The sequence below is a fragment of the Empidonax traillii genome, unplaced genomic scaffold (genome assembly GCF_003031625.1).
Source record: "Empidonax traillii isolate 1590-97213 ecotype Southwest subspecies unplaced genomic scaffold, ASM303162v1 scaffold992:size1346157, whole genome shotgun sequence".
Taxonomy (NCBI): domain Eukaryota; kingdom Metazoa; phylum Chordata; class Aves; order Passeriformes; family Tyrannidae; genus Empidonax; species Empidonax traillii.
This window is the reverse complement of record NW_020956185.1, coordinates 1,225,655-1,239,809: the sequence shown is the minus strand read 5'-3', so window position 1 is coordinate 1,239,809 and position 14,155 is coordinate 1,225,655. Positions and strand designations below refer to the sequence as shown.

The 14,155-nt window shown below is 54.2% G+C and overlaps 2 protein-coding genes across 2 annotated transcripts in view; both read right to left on the bottom strand.

The window, feature by feature from the left end:
• Positions 1–3,336, bottom strand: part of EPS8L2 (EPS8 like 2) — a 46,827-nt gene extending 43,491 nt beyond the window's left edge. The window contains exon 1 of the mRNA XM_027903725.1: positions 3,058–3,336. The gene's annotated coding sequence lies outside the window, so the exon portion shown is untranslated. The remainder of the gene's footprint in view (positions 1–3,057) is intronic.
• Positions 3,337–8,051: 4,715 nt separating this feature from the next.
• On the bottom strand, positions 8,052–13,801 carry TMEM80 (transmembrane protein 80). The gene is made up of 5 exons (XM_027903784.1): positions 13,742–13,801; positions 11,639–11,655; positions 10,315–10,408; positions 10,119–10,211; positions 8,052–9,161 (listed from the first exon to the last, which is right to left on the bottom strand). Exons 1-5 carry the CDS (start codon positions 13,758–13,760, stop codon positions 8,956–8,958), a joined length of 429 nt encoding a protein of 142 aa, XP_027759585.1. The 5' UTR covers positions 13,761–13,801; the 3' UTR covers positions 8,052–8,955.
• Between the last annotated feature and the right edge of the window lie 354 nt (positions 13,802–14,155).

Here is a 14,155-nt window from a genome sequence, read left to right as displayed (position 1 = left end):
AATTGCAATTCCTCCTAATTTACCTGGATCACCAGGAAATAAACCACCGGGGCTTTTTGGTTACCCTCTGGCATTGTGCATTTCAGTTTTGGAGGCAGTACCGTCACCAGCCCCGGAGAAAGGAAACCTGTCACTGCCTTGGGAAAGGACAGGCTCTTGCCTGTGCCTGTGCGCAGAGGTGGCCTTGTCCTTGTGGGAACACCATGACATCAATGTTTGGGACTGGCTCTCCTAGGATCCCCTTCCTCTCCCTCTTGACACCCATTTGATGCAGGGACGCTACATACTTTAGGGATGGGTGACAGCGTATTTTTCCCTGAGCCTGACATTTCAAACCCTCTGCAAGCAGACAGAGATGCTATTCAGAGCCTCCTCACTCCCTGAAAATCCTTGATGTTCCTCTCTGTTGTGTTCCTGACTCTGGTCTTGTGGGCATATGGAGATCTGGAGCCACACTGTGATCTCAGGCCTCCTGGACCTCCTTTGATCTCGTGTCCTGTGTCACTCAGGCATTGTACAGTGCCTGGCACCACTTCTGGTGATGCAAAGACTCTTGTACAATGTAGTTGGACAAGCAGGGAGGGTTTCTGGAGGTACCAGCCTTCCCCTCCCTTCGAGTGGGAGCCTTGAATAGCTCCTTGTCAGGCAGGTGGGTGTTTTTCTGGGCACCTGCTGAACCTTGGCCGAAGCAGGTGGTTCAGGAGGCTGTGCTGGCAGAGTCACGTGCTGCTGGCTCTGCTGGCACTGCCGTGTCAGGCAGACACCTCACTGCTGATAAAGCTTTACTGGAGGGCAGGACACCATTCCTGTCAGTCCAGGAATCCAGTGGATTTCTTCTTGGGGGTCACTAGGTTTGACTCTTTTTAGAGGGTGATTATTTTATTGCCAAAGCAGTAAAGGCTGCACTCCCATCTCCCTGGGGGAAGGGCAGCACTGACAGCACATACAGAAAGGAAACTCGAGGCCAGCCCCACACAAGGAGAAAACCCTGAGTCTTCCTCAAAGCCACAAACCTTCCTGATCCAGCACTCCACACCTTGGCATGGGGGGAAGAGAAGAGAGTGTGACAGAGACACAGCTCCAGAGCACCCCCGGACCCAGGCCTGTGGGAATAATACTGCGAGAGTCCCTCACCCACTCTAGGCTTATTTCAGATGGATGTTTCTCAAGCCCACACAAGCCAACGCATTTGTTCTCCCTGTTTTACTCCTTCCTTTGTTGCCACAAGGAACCTCCCAAGTCCTGTGGTGCATTAGTGTCTCTTCTGAACCTTTCATTTCCAGAATGATCCTGTGACCCTACGGAGAGTATTTTGTTTCCCAGCACATTCCAAGCACATCAAGGAGCAGATGCCAACAAACATGTGGCAGGTTTGGCCCTGCAGCCACCCCCCAGCAGGGTCTCCTCCTGGCATGTACAGCCCCGTCCAGTGACCGGAGCAGTCCTGGTGCTGAGCCCAAGCTCTGTGTGGTGTCTGCGCCCACCCCGACGGTGGTGGTGATGGCAGAGGGGCAGAAAGCCAAGGACTCAAAGCTTGTCCTGGCAAACTGCTCCATCCCCCCAATGCTGGGTGGGCACAGCAGCATCACCCACAGCTGGTCCCTTCCTAGGACCTTCCCAGCATCCAGTCCAACAGTGCCAGTGCTCAGTGTTTCCTCAGGTGCCCAAAAACACCCCCAGTCCCTCTAAGATCTGTGACTATATGGCTGACCCATCCAGCCCTGCCAAATACAGAGGAGCAGATCTAGTGCTGGACCACCTGGAGGGCTGGGATGCAGCTGGAAGAGCAGCAGCTCCTCTGCCAGCCTTCCCAAGACTTCAGCAGCAGAAACCAGCAGCAGGCCTGACTGCAGCAGGGACCGAGATTTAGGGCTGTCCCAAACACCAGTTCAAGCCTTGGTTTTAAACCAGGCCAAGCACTGACTTTTGCCTCTCACAGACACATTCCCACAGTGAATCCCAAGCCCCTCTTCCCAATCCTCCTTTAAAGGACTCCTTGATTCAGCACCACTGCCTGCCCTTTCTGTCTGTGGAGGACTAATTTTCCTTCTTAATCAGCTGAAAACTCCGTCACGCAACGAAATGGAGCCAGGAATGTGCTGCTGCCTGCGGCATCCGCGGGTGAAGCCCTGCGTGGGTCCCTGCTGTGTCAGCCGGGGGCTGAGCCTCTGGCTCTCATTATTTCTACTAAGAGAAAGTCCTTTTTAGGGGCAGATCCCAGCCCACTGCTGGAACTCCTGGACGAGCAACCACCGATGGATCTGATCCCTGTGGCAGCGTTTCGGAGCAGCCCAGCAGCGCAAGCGTTACTGCCCACTGCCCTAATTACAGCAGGGCAGTCACTGGATTTTACTCCTGTGCTGTGTCACAGTTATTTCCAGTATTTAAAAATAATGACAGTCCCATCATTTGTCCCTGCGCCTTGTGCTCGGTGGAGTTTGCACGGGCATTTTCCAGGCTCAGAAGTGAAAGGAGACGGGAATGCTGCGCTCTGACTCTGAACCAGATGAGAGCTCAGAGGGAGGCAGAGCTGTCACGGGAGGGAGCAGGACAGTTCCGAGCTTCCCTCCGTGCTCAAACAGGGTGGTGGGTCCTGCCAAGGTCGGGGCAGGGAGAGCACACCCACCAAGAGCGGCAGCTCATCCAGGGGCCCGTCGGGGAATGGCAAAAATTCCACGCATGTCCCAAAAAGAGGAAACCCCGAGGTTTGCAAACAAACAGCTGCTCAAAAGTACATCTCCAGACTTAATTAGGAACAAAAAAAGAAGCCTCGTTCTGTGCCAAATGGACATTTTGCTGCCAAGAAAGTGCCACCTACTGGATCGCTCCCGGTGGGGAATCGCCAGGACGGGAAACAAACCCAGAAAACGCAACACTGGGAAAAGTACAGGTTTTTACCTTTTTTATACTATAATAACAGAAAACTACCCAGCTAGTTCTCCCAGACACAGCCCCTCTCGAGCCACACTCCCTCCCCAGCGGAATCAGCCAGACTTTTAAAGTGGGTAAATGTTGGGGAGGGGGATGTGAAGTTTAAGGTTTTGAGGAGGGACTCACCGGTGCTGAGAAGCCGCTCTCGTCTCCCGCAGTTCCCTCTGCTCCCGTGTGTTCTCTCCCAGTTTTCCGTGCCCTCCTAGTTAAATCCTGCTGCCATTCTCCAGCAGCCAAGCTCCCTCTGCTCCCTGCACAGCCTGCGATCCCGGTGCCCCAGCCTCTGGAGGGGAGCCCGAGGCAGAGCCCACCCGGCACCCCGGCCTGGGGTCCCCGTGCTGAGGCTTCCTGCTGCCCTTTCCTCCCGGTGCCGCTCGCCCCGGTTGTCTGAGAGCAGGTGACAGAGGTTTCTTGGCAGAGCAGAGAGGAGGGGAGGGATGTGGAGGCAGCGAGAGGTGGAGCTGGGACCCGGAGCAACAGGTTACTGTATAACCAGGGCTGGTGGCCCCGGGAGCGCCGGGGGCTGCGGGGCCTTCGCCCACTCCCCGGGCAGGGGGACCAGGAGCCCACGACGTGTTAAACTGCAGGTTTCCTGCACCCGAGAACATTTTGTACCAAATGGGGAGGGTAAGGCGGCGAGGGGAGGTGAAGGAGTGCTTGGAGCTCGGTTTTCCATCGCCGGTGAGGGAGGGGACGTGCTGCCCGATCGCCTCGTGGGGGAACAAGGCCCCTTTTGTGCAGCCCAGGGCTCTCCGCGCCGGCTCACGGGTTGTTTTCCTCCAGCGCCTCTCCTGCCTTCTCTCCCTTCCCTGATGTCTGCAGCAGGGAAAGGTGCTGGGACATGGGGGGAGGGGGCAAAGTGTCCTCTCTGTCCCAGTCCCCAGAGCACTTGGGGGTGTGGGGGAGAGTATCCATCGGGGTACCCCCTCCATGGCAATCCTTGGGGTTACCTGGCCATAAGGTCCTTCATCTTGCCCCAGCTCTTCCATGAAAGAGAGTAGGTTTAGACTGAGTGTTTGGAGGAAATTCCTCCCTGTGAGGGTGGGGAGGCCCTGGCAAAGATTGGCCAGAGAAGCTGTTGCTGCCCCATCCCTGATGAAGGGACCTGTCGTTGCCCACACTGTGTGCCCCTGTACCTGTGTGCCAGAGGAAAACTGGACGTGACCCTTTTGGCCACAGAATCCTGGAATGGTTTGAGTTGGAAGGGACCTTAAAGCCCATCCAGTGCCACCCCCTGTCATGGGCAGGGACACCTTCCACTATTCCAGGTTGCTCTGAGCCCCATCCATTCTGGCATTGGACACTCCCAGGGCTGGGGCAGGGAGCAGCCTTGGCAGGGAGCACCCCTGTGCCACTGCAGTACCATCAGCCCTCCCTGGGGATGTCCAGGCTCTGTTATCAGTGTTGTCAGGAGCAAGACCACCGTCTCCTTCTCACCTGGGCCCCAGGTAGGGCATGGAGAAGGCAAGAGCTACTTCTTGCTGGAGTGGCAGAGGTAGGACTTGAACTCCAGCCCTTGTGCCAAGGCCAGTGTTGTTCCTGGGCACTCTGGGAAGGATTTTTAGAAGCTGCAGTCTTATCACACTATTTCTTGTTGCTCTTCTCTTGCTCTTCAAAAGCCAGAGGGAAATTTTAATAGCTGGCAAAGCCACTCTGGAGTTTCTGAGCTGGACTGCAGAGAAGGTGTGTGAGCTGTGCTTGGGTCTGCCCTGGAGACCCTGTGTTTGGGGGCCCAGAGGGACCCTGGACTCTTGGAAACAGTCTCCTGTGTGGGCAGACTTCTTACTTTCAAAGAAATACTTCTGTAGTGCCCAGTTTCATTTGTCTTAAGATTTTTTAAAATGATGGGGTCAGCTCATGAACTGATCATTAGGCTGGAAAATATCTGCTGTGTCATACTGACACGTCCATGGCAGGGTGAGATCCTTCTGGGTAGCCAGTCCTCTCCAAAAATCGGGGCTTTTGAGAGTGTTTTATTGAAGTGCTTATATAGTGTTCCTGCAGGCCTCCACCCCACCCCAGGGTGTGTGTTGAACCCCTGGCATGTTCATCTAAAGAGACCCTGTGTCACCGGCCCGGAAACAAACAGCTGGGACTGTGACACAAGGGAAAGAAAGGCGGAAAAGTTTCCACCTCGGGACAGTGGTGTGGCGAAGGCCGAATTCCTGAGCTGGACATTTTTGAGTTTTCTGCTGCTCCTGTGCTCTTAGAGGGGCTTGTGCCCAGCTCGCAGCCTGGCCCGTGTCCAGGCCCGGCTCCGAGGAGCCGCCGGCTGAGTTCCTGCGGGAGGAAAGTGCCGGGGGAGCCGGGCAGGAGGGCAGAGCCAGCTCCCAGCCTGACGGGGCTTTGGCAGCTCGCTTTGACAGGAGCACGACCTCTTCTGCCCAGCGGAGCCGCAATGATGTGCCCACCCGGCGCCCCAGCACCCTCCTCGCCGACATCCCAGGGGAATGCACTGGGAAAACGCGGCCAGCCCTAGGAAATGCGGGATTCAGGGAATTCCAGCCACACCGCCGGGCGGAGGAAGGGATGTGGGTCCAACGGAAGGGAAGCGCAGCAGGAATGTCAGCCTTGCCGGCCAGAAGGGTTTGTGCAGGAGACCCCCACTCCCTGAAGTGCATCACTGGGGTATTTCAGTGGGACTGCTGGGCTGGGCTCACGTGCCTGGGACGCAGACAGGGAGTTGGCAGGATTCTGTTGGAAGGCTCTGCCTGCTATCCAGCTCCACATGCACAGTGCAGACAGGGCTACTGTGAGCTGCTGTGCCCGCAGCAAACCTCTAACTGTGAGCAGGGAGGCAACTTTTCCCCTGGGCAGGGAAGGAAACCACAATGGAGCTTATTACACCTTCCTTCAACAGCTGGGGCCGGTCGAGCTGGGCCAGAGGCAACTGTGGAATCATGGAATGGTTTGATGATGGTTCCGGCCTCAGCTCCCAGGTGTGGAACCCACCGAGTGCACGTCCTCAGCCTCCCTCCTTCCCTCAGCACTGGGCTACTCCAGCTGGGGTCTGTCTGCACGTTGTTCCTGCCTGCTGAGGGACTTTACAAAGTCATGCAGCAGTAACACCCTATGTCCCAGTACCTCCAAGCTGGAAATCCCAGGGGGCTGACTTTCCTTTTGGGATCAGCCTTTTAAATCAGGTTGGCGGCAGACACCTCTGGGATGGCTCGAGAACAAAGACTTGTCGAGTAAACACCACCCAAACCCAGCTCCTCAAAATATGTGTTCCTCTCAATTTTTAATGCTGTTTGCATCCAACTTGCTTGTCCTGTTTCAGAAGGGCTGGGCCTCATAATTAAAAGCTCCAGCGATTTTATGTCTGGCAAATGTCATCAATGGCTTCTCTATGTGTTCCCTGCTTCTCTGAGCAGAGGGAATGGTTTGGAAAGGAGCTCCTGATTAGGGGAACTCTCTGAAGCTCATTCACTTTGGGTCTTCGTACCAGCTTGGCGTGGAGAGATGCTGTCACGGAATCAGGGTCAGCAGCGTAATTCCCACTGAAAGCCTGGAAATACCCGAGATGAAGGAGTTGTCTGAAGCTTCCAGACTTCATCCTTCATCACGGACTGAAGGGCTGTCAGCAGCAGCAGTACCCCAGAAAACAGTTCATGGACAGTTTTATCTGAAACCGCACCAGGGCTGTCCTGTCCTGGTGAGGGAGCCAGTCCAGGTCGGTGCTAGCTGAGCCCAGCAGGCACTGACAGCCAGCCAGGGCTCTGTCCAGTTCCAGCCATCAGGCCCTGCTCTGAAACGAGCCCAAAAACTCATGTTTATTGTGCTCTGTGCATATTTACCCTGTGGACTATCAGCAAGCACAGGCACTCTCCCCTGACCCTTACTTTTCATCTGGATGGTGGGCAGGGAGCACAGGGTGCCCCGCATTTTGTAACATGTTTTGTATTTATTTAGTTGGCAGTGGTCACCCTGGGAAGGGGCCGTGTGGAGGCTGCGACTCGGCGCTGACCTGTGCGACCCCCTCTGCTCGATCACCTGCATTCAGGTAAAAATGCCACTTGGCAGCGTGTCCTTTGTAAACCTGACAGATGTTCTGCAGCCAGGCCTTTGTGCAAGGCGGGTGTGAACACCAGGAAAAGTTTATGCTTGTATTTGTCCCCATGCAGGAAGGGTTTGCTCGTGTGCATTGATTGCTAAGGGGCAGGGACGGCTCGGAATGTTGGTCACTCCTCGTAACAAGCATGTGATGGCACATTCCATCATGCCAAACAAACCTGGGAGGACAAATAGGTGGGGGCTCGATTCAGGCAGATTAAACACAGAAACATTTGGTGGTTTCTGGGTGCTCCTTAGCCCCAGTTCTGCTGCTGTGATGTTGTTTCATGGGTGCAGCAAAGGGTCAGTTGTGCCACGGACTAAATGGGACCTGTCCAAGGGGATTTGTGCCAATGGGTACTGTGACTGTGACTGCAGTGGTCTCATGTGGACAGAACCTGTTGTTACCTGGCCTGGGAGTTGAACCATGGAATGGTTTGGGTCAGAAGGGACATTCAAGCTCATCTCCTATCACCCCCTGCCATGAGCAGGGACACCTTCCACTAGCCCAGGTTGTTCCAAGCCCTATCCAACCTGGCCTTGGACATTTCCAGGGATAGGGCAGCCACAACCTGTGCCAGGGCCTCCCCACACTCACAGGGGAGATCTTCTTCCCAGTATCTCATCTAAACCCACCCTACTTCAGCTTAAAGCCATTCCCCCTTGTCCTGTCACTCCAGGCCCTTGTGAAAACTCCCTCTGCAGCCTTCTTGTAAGCCCTCTTTAGGAACTGGAATCCTTAAGGTTGGAAAAGCCCTCCAAGATCATCAAGTTCAACCACTGAATGACCAGGGATGAATTTGGGCCCTTCCACAGCAACTTCTGTGTCTTTTGTTCCTTTCTACCACCACCAAGAAGCAAAGAGCAGCATAGGCTGAGGTGCCTCAGGCCTGCACCGCTCAATTTTCAGCCCCTGTTGAGAGCAAATTAGCTCAGACCTTCCCAGGACAGGAGAGGGGCCTACACAGAGCAGCAGGATCAGAAGAGGCTTTCACACACATCCACACACCTGCGTCTTCCTTTGGTGGCTTAGCTGGAGCCCAGGATCTGAACAAGATGCTCTGCACTTCAAACACTCCTTAGATCTAAAACATTATTTATTTGAATGAATAAATAAATACAAAAATAGGAAATTCTGAATATAAAACCTGCTTCTTTAAAACCCCACAAACTCCTCAAGCTTTTCATTAACACGTTTTTGATACAGTAAAAAACTCTGAACTTGTACAAGTTCTTCAGTTAAAAGACAAGGCTTGAATGTAGTAATTTTTGCAGAATAGTGGTAATCAACACCAAATAGAAATCCACATGCCAACATTCTGTTTGACTTTGAAAAAGAACAGAAGTCAGTGTGAGTGGTGAACGGTTTTGTTCATTTTGAGGCCATCATATTTCCCAAACATCCCCTCACGTTCCACGTCAGTAAGAACAGCTGCCCAGACCCTGCAGCTCAGCTCTCTGGGTATGCACAAAACCCAGTTCCACTGTCTCCCGCTGGGATACACCAGGTTCTGCCCTACTAAAGTCAGGGAAATTCCCACTGAGGTCTGGAAGCACAAATGAGAGCAGCAGAGGAGCTGTAGGGCCGTGTGAGTGGCGAGGCAGGAGCGAGTCCTGGCCTGGTTCACTTCTGTGCCACTTGGGCTGCACGTTGCTGCTGTGCCATGAAAACTCCCACCACCCCAGCAGGGATGATGCACTGACTCCTGTCCTGGGTTGGAATGGGTATTCAGTCTTGATCCCTGGTGAGTGTCTGAGCATTGAGGGTTTTGCCGATTCATCCTTTGCCTTTGCCCATAAACAAGCCAGGAGTGGGACAGTGTCAGGGAAGGGTTGGGCAGGACGTCTCACCTGCCACGCAGGGACATCTCTGCCCCAAGAATTTCTAACTGAAACACAAGTTCTCCATGCAAAGGAACTAAATGCTTGAACTGAAAGCCCCCTGTGCTGTGGAAGGCCAGGGTGCCGGGCTCAGCTGACGAAGGCAGCGATGGCCGTGACCTTGAGCCCCGACTCCAGCCCGTAGGCACAGAGCAGCACCGCGGTGAGCACGACGTCAGCCCACAGCACGTAGGTCTGCCAGGCCAGCAGGTACACACTGAGCACCACGCTGCCCACCGTCAGCCCCAGGCTGAGCCCCAGCGCACCCTCCTCCTCCCTCAGGTTTCCCTTGCAACCTGTGAGGAAACAAAAGGCCAGAGGAGTCTTGATTCCTTCTGACAGTAGCTCAGGTCATAACTCCAGAATATTCCTGCTCCAAAAGGCTCTGGTTATTACCTTGCTCTTGCTGAGCCTTACAGAGGCTCAGAAGACATTGAAATACCAGCCTGAATCAAGGCTCTGCCAGCAAATTAACAGCAAACTCAACACCAATGGACAATCCATTTCCAAACAGAGAAATGAATCACAGCTTATCTAAATAAAGAGCCATCAGTGGATAGTCATAGTCAGGGCACATTTTCTTACCACAAGAATCAGTTCTGAAGCTGCAGTCTTTCTGATCACTCAGTTTCTTAATCAACCATCAAACCTCCCCCCAGCAGGACACCTCGGTGACCCCCAGAGTCCAGTCCTGGCTGTCAAATCTTAAACAGTATAGACAATTCTCTGTTCCCTGCTAATCTGTTCCTGTTTCAAATGACTGTCAGTGTGGAGAAGCTGCACTTATCTCTTCCTTGCAGCCCATTTCCAGGCTTGTCTCAGTAGATTTTGGTGTTTAACTACACAGGAGTTGCAACTCACTCCTTTATTCATGGACCAGGCTCCAAGCAAATACACTGAGAGCTGTAAGGCAGCAGGATAATTCCACCCCTACAGCCAGTCAGCTGGATTCAAGAGCCCCACCCTGCATAAATGTCTGCAAAAATCAAGCAGATTTTAATAGTGATTTGGGTTTTTTTAAAGAAAGGACTACAATAAGTTTAGGCAAGCTCTGGACAGGAGGCCCTTCACGCTGCTCTGTCCTAATGAAAGGAGGGTGCTGGTGCTGGCCCAGGGCTTCAGGAGTGAAGGGAGAGGTGCAGGGCTCTCCAAATACCTGCTAAACTGATGTGTTTTGACACAGATCCCATTTCCAAATGATTCATGTTTAAAGGTTCTATTCCACAAAAAGGTGCAGGGATAACATGACCTACCCAGGTACAGTCGAGGCACTTCCAGCACGGTCATAAGGAAAAGCACGGCAAGATCAGGAGCCAGGAAATCATCTGGATAACTGAAAACTTGACCTGGAGAACAAGCCAGGGGAAATAGAGCAGGAAAACTCAGCAGGAGTAGGGCAAAGCCCAGCTGTGCACAAGCAAGGCCTGCTCTGGGTTACCTGCGACTTACTTTTGTAAACAATCATTGCAAGAGTTGCCAAGAAGTAGAAGGTGTAATAAATCCCATTTACATAAAACAGGATCTGTAAGGGAAGCGATGACAGCTGAGAACTGCTGTTAAGGATTCTCAGAGGAGATGGGACCCATTTCATAAAAATCACCATTTCCCAAAATATACTGCTCTGCCTTTTTATACTGAATGGTCCAGCTATGCCTGGCCTGTGGGGAGGGTTCAGGAAGGAACTTGAGGTTGCAAACACCAGGAGCTGGGATAAAAGCTGGCTGTTTCAGGCTTGGCTGTAGTTCCTTTTTTAGGGAACTTTATTTGGTCTGTAGTTGGGTATCTGTTGGCCTGAGGAAACGGGGGGTGCACGTCTACATTGCCCCAACCAACTTCCACACCTCTTAGCCAGCCCTAAGGAAGTTGACAGAGGGTTGGCAGCCTCCAATCCATCACATTCCTGGGAGTTTGGAGAAGAGGTGGCTCTGTGCAGCGGCCAGGCCCCCTTCCTGCCCACAGCATGGAAAAGCTGTGCTGTCACCTGGCTGAGAACGGCCACAGCTCCACTCGGAGGGGCAAATCCCTAAGGAACACACTTAACTCACTCCCCTCTCTTCCCCAGCCCTTCTCAAATCCTCTGAATACCTCCAAGCAGGGATTTCATCCCAAGCATCTTTTGGAGGAACGTCCCATCCCACTCCTGGACCCACCCACGCACCGTGGATGGATTCCAGTTCCCAGAGCAGCTCCTTTCATTAACACAGAACCAGGTTTGGGGGTTTTTCCAGTTGAAGGAAGGTGGAGCAAAAAATTACTAGAGAGGTTCTAAGCATGGAAATGTCTAGAGCTGAGGGTGTCTCCTCCTGGGTTACCTGGATCCTGGCAGGAGTAAAGGTGGGGTGAATTACCATGAAAGAGGAGGAAATACCACTGAGAGCTGCTTTTACTACCCCTTGTGAGCTGTGTCAGCTGTGTGTGAGCTGTGCTGCACGGGGGGCGTGTCCACCCCTCCATAAATCCACCTTTTAGCCTTGTTTCCTAAGAAAATGAGAGTTAACTGATAACAGAAGGAGGTTTCCAGCCTTCTGCCACGGCTGCAGGGGGCTAAAGGGGTTTCTGCAGGAGTGGGAGCCCATTAGGGCCAGATCCCAGATAAATCTGCACAAAACATCTCCCTGTGGAGAAATGTGGTAGCAGTTCTGCTTCCTGTGGATGGCGCCAATGGAAAACTCAGGAGCACTGTGCAGATTTCCTGGGCAGGACATGTGGATCCACTTCAGCCAGTCTTCCCAAGGATTCCCACACAGAGGCAGGAATGGCACAGAAAGGATACAACCTCTGAAGTTCTTCCTTTCCATGGAGAAGGAGAAAATAAAGAGAAGAAAATAAGTCTAAATGTTTACCAGAAGTGCAGCAGAGACATTCAAACAACAGTACCAGGATGCTGTAGGGATCTCTTTTTTCAGCTCACTGGAACATTTACTGTTTCCTCAGATCCTGGAGTTCAGGTTCCAAAAATAACCTTTTCAAGTACATGAAGCCTAAAATAATTTGGGGGAAATCCCTGCTGGGAAAAGCCACTTTCACTGAGGAAATTGAGGCTCCTTCAAAGCCTAAAGGAGTGCACAGGCATTATCCAGAACTTGTTCATCCTGTCTTTTCCCAGCAGGTGACACCTCATCCCCTCTAACTATGCAGGAAGGATGGAGACATGGGAACCAGAATGGACCATTTGCTTGTAAATTGTGAGAAAGTCTGTGGAGAGCACAGGGCTCCTGGGTGCCCCTGAGCAACACCCCTGCAAACACCATCCCTGCAAACACTATCCCTCCAAACTGGTTCCCTCCACAAAGTCATTCCCTGTCAAAACTCGGCGTGTTCCCATCGCCCACAGAAACCAAACCAAGGATTTTCAGTGATGCAACCACAGCATTTCACTATTTTCCCTATTATCTTTAGTAAAAGATGAAATTCCTGTGGAACAAGATGGAACCAACTCCTACAGCACCTCTAAAGTTCCTCATCAATACTCTTGGCCTGCCTCAGACACACGAGGAATTGCAAAGTTGGGATTGCTGTTCCAGAGGGAGCAGAACCACCTGAGAGGCCATTTCACTGTCACATCCCCATCCTCATCCCTGGATCCCTGAGGTCCATGTCCTCAGCACCTCAGTTTCATGCACCTGGGCCCAAAGGAATCCCCCCCAACTCCAAGCACGGTGTCCAGTTTGGGACTCCAGTGGAATGGCTTTAAGCTCCAAGAGAGCGGGGTTAGATGGGATATTGGGAAGGAATCCTTCCCTATGAGGGTGGGGAGGCTCTGGCACAGGTTGCCCAGAGAAGCTGTGGCTGCCCCATCCCTGGAAGTGTCCAAGGTCAGGTTGGATAGGGATTGGAGCAACCTGGGCTAGTAGAAGGTGTCCTTGGATGAGCTTGAAGGTCCCTTCCCACCCAACCCATTCCATGATTCTGTGCTGACTCAGTATCCACACCTGCAGCTGCAGCACCAGTGCCGGGGGCCAGTCACACTGGTACAAGTCACACAGGGAGCCCCGAGAGAAATAAATTCCCTCCCCAGGTTCATTTCTAAGCCCTGATTCCTTCAGTCCTTTCCCAGGAGGGGGCGGTGCCCGGAACGGGGTGGCAGCTGCTGTTCCTGAGGATGTGCTGCCACCGCGGGGAGAGAGGGACACCGCACAGGGAAAGGCCGAGCATCCCGGGAGAGGGATTACTGAACCAGCTGAGTGTATCCGTTCAGTGCTTTAGCTAACAACACCTTTATCACTGATCCGGGCTGGTGCTGATTCTGGAGCCGACTGTGAGTGACACTAGAAATGATGGCTGCGGGCGGACCGCGACCCCTTTCCTCAAAGAACGGTCTAACTTTTGCCGGGAAGCGAATCCCTCCTGGTGCCGGCACCGCCAGCCCCTCCCTGCGCAAACGCGGCGTGAGGAACCTTTTGGTCTTGAGTGGCAAAACTTGTCCAAACCAGTTCCGTCTCCCCAGCCCAGAAATGTACATTTTTAGAAGAGAACTCTGACCCGTTTGAAAGAATTGGCAATGACTCATTTTGGCCTCGCTAATGAGGAGCTTCTCCTCAATCCCACGGTTCGGGATGGGAAGCCAAGGTTTGCGTTTTCCAGGGGGGTCTCTCGGGCTCAGGACAGTGGCTTGCCCGGGGACAGAGGTTCTCCCCATCCCGCACAAGCGCCAAAGCCCTGCTCGCGCTGCTAAGGGGATTCAGCGCAGCGTGTTGGGGCTGTTGCGATATGGCACCGGGGCTGGGCTCGGCCGGGGCCCCGCCCCGCTCTAGTCGTGCTCCCCCCGCGTGAGGTCCCTTCTCGCACGGTGGGAGAGCCCTCCCTCCTGGCCCCGGAAATGGTTGTCGTGTCGTGGTCGCCGCCGCTGTCGTGTCGCTATCGCGACATCGCTCACCTCGACTCCCCGCCGCCATATTGGTACCCCGCCCCGCCGGTCCTCCGCCGTCCCGGCAGTCCCCGCGCGGCCGCTCGCCCCGCCCCCCCGCCTTCGGGCGCGATCGGAGCGCTCGGCCCGGTTCGGCGGCTTTCGGGCGGATTCGGGCGCTGCCCGTTCGGGCGTCTCCGTGCGGGCCGGCGAGCGGAGCTCGGGCGCGATCGGAGCGGACTCGGCACAGATCGGCTCTTCTCGCTCCCGCCTTCGGCAGAGATCGGAAGCGGCTCGAGCGCGCTCGGGACTCTCCGCCGGCCGGGCCGGGCCGGGCCGCTCGGGGCTCGGCCGCGCTCGGGCGGACTCGGCTCCCCCCGCGCCGTCAGGTACCGCCGCGGGCCGCGCGCGCGGGCCCGGCCGCGCCCCATTGGCCAGCGCGGG

Bases quoted from the DNA above. Each gene is read 5' to 3' on its own strand.
- TMEM80 (XM_027903784.1), bottom strand. The intron at 10,212-10,314 runs GTAAGTCGCAGG...CTTGTTCTCCAG, and splicing joins TGCAATGATTGTTTACAAAA to GTCAAGTTTTCAGTTATCCA. The intron at 9,162-10,118 runs GTAGGTCATGTT...GTTTCCTCACAG, and splicing joins AGTGCCTCGACTGTACCTGG to GTTGCAAGGGAAACCTGAGG.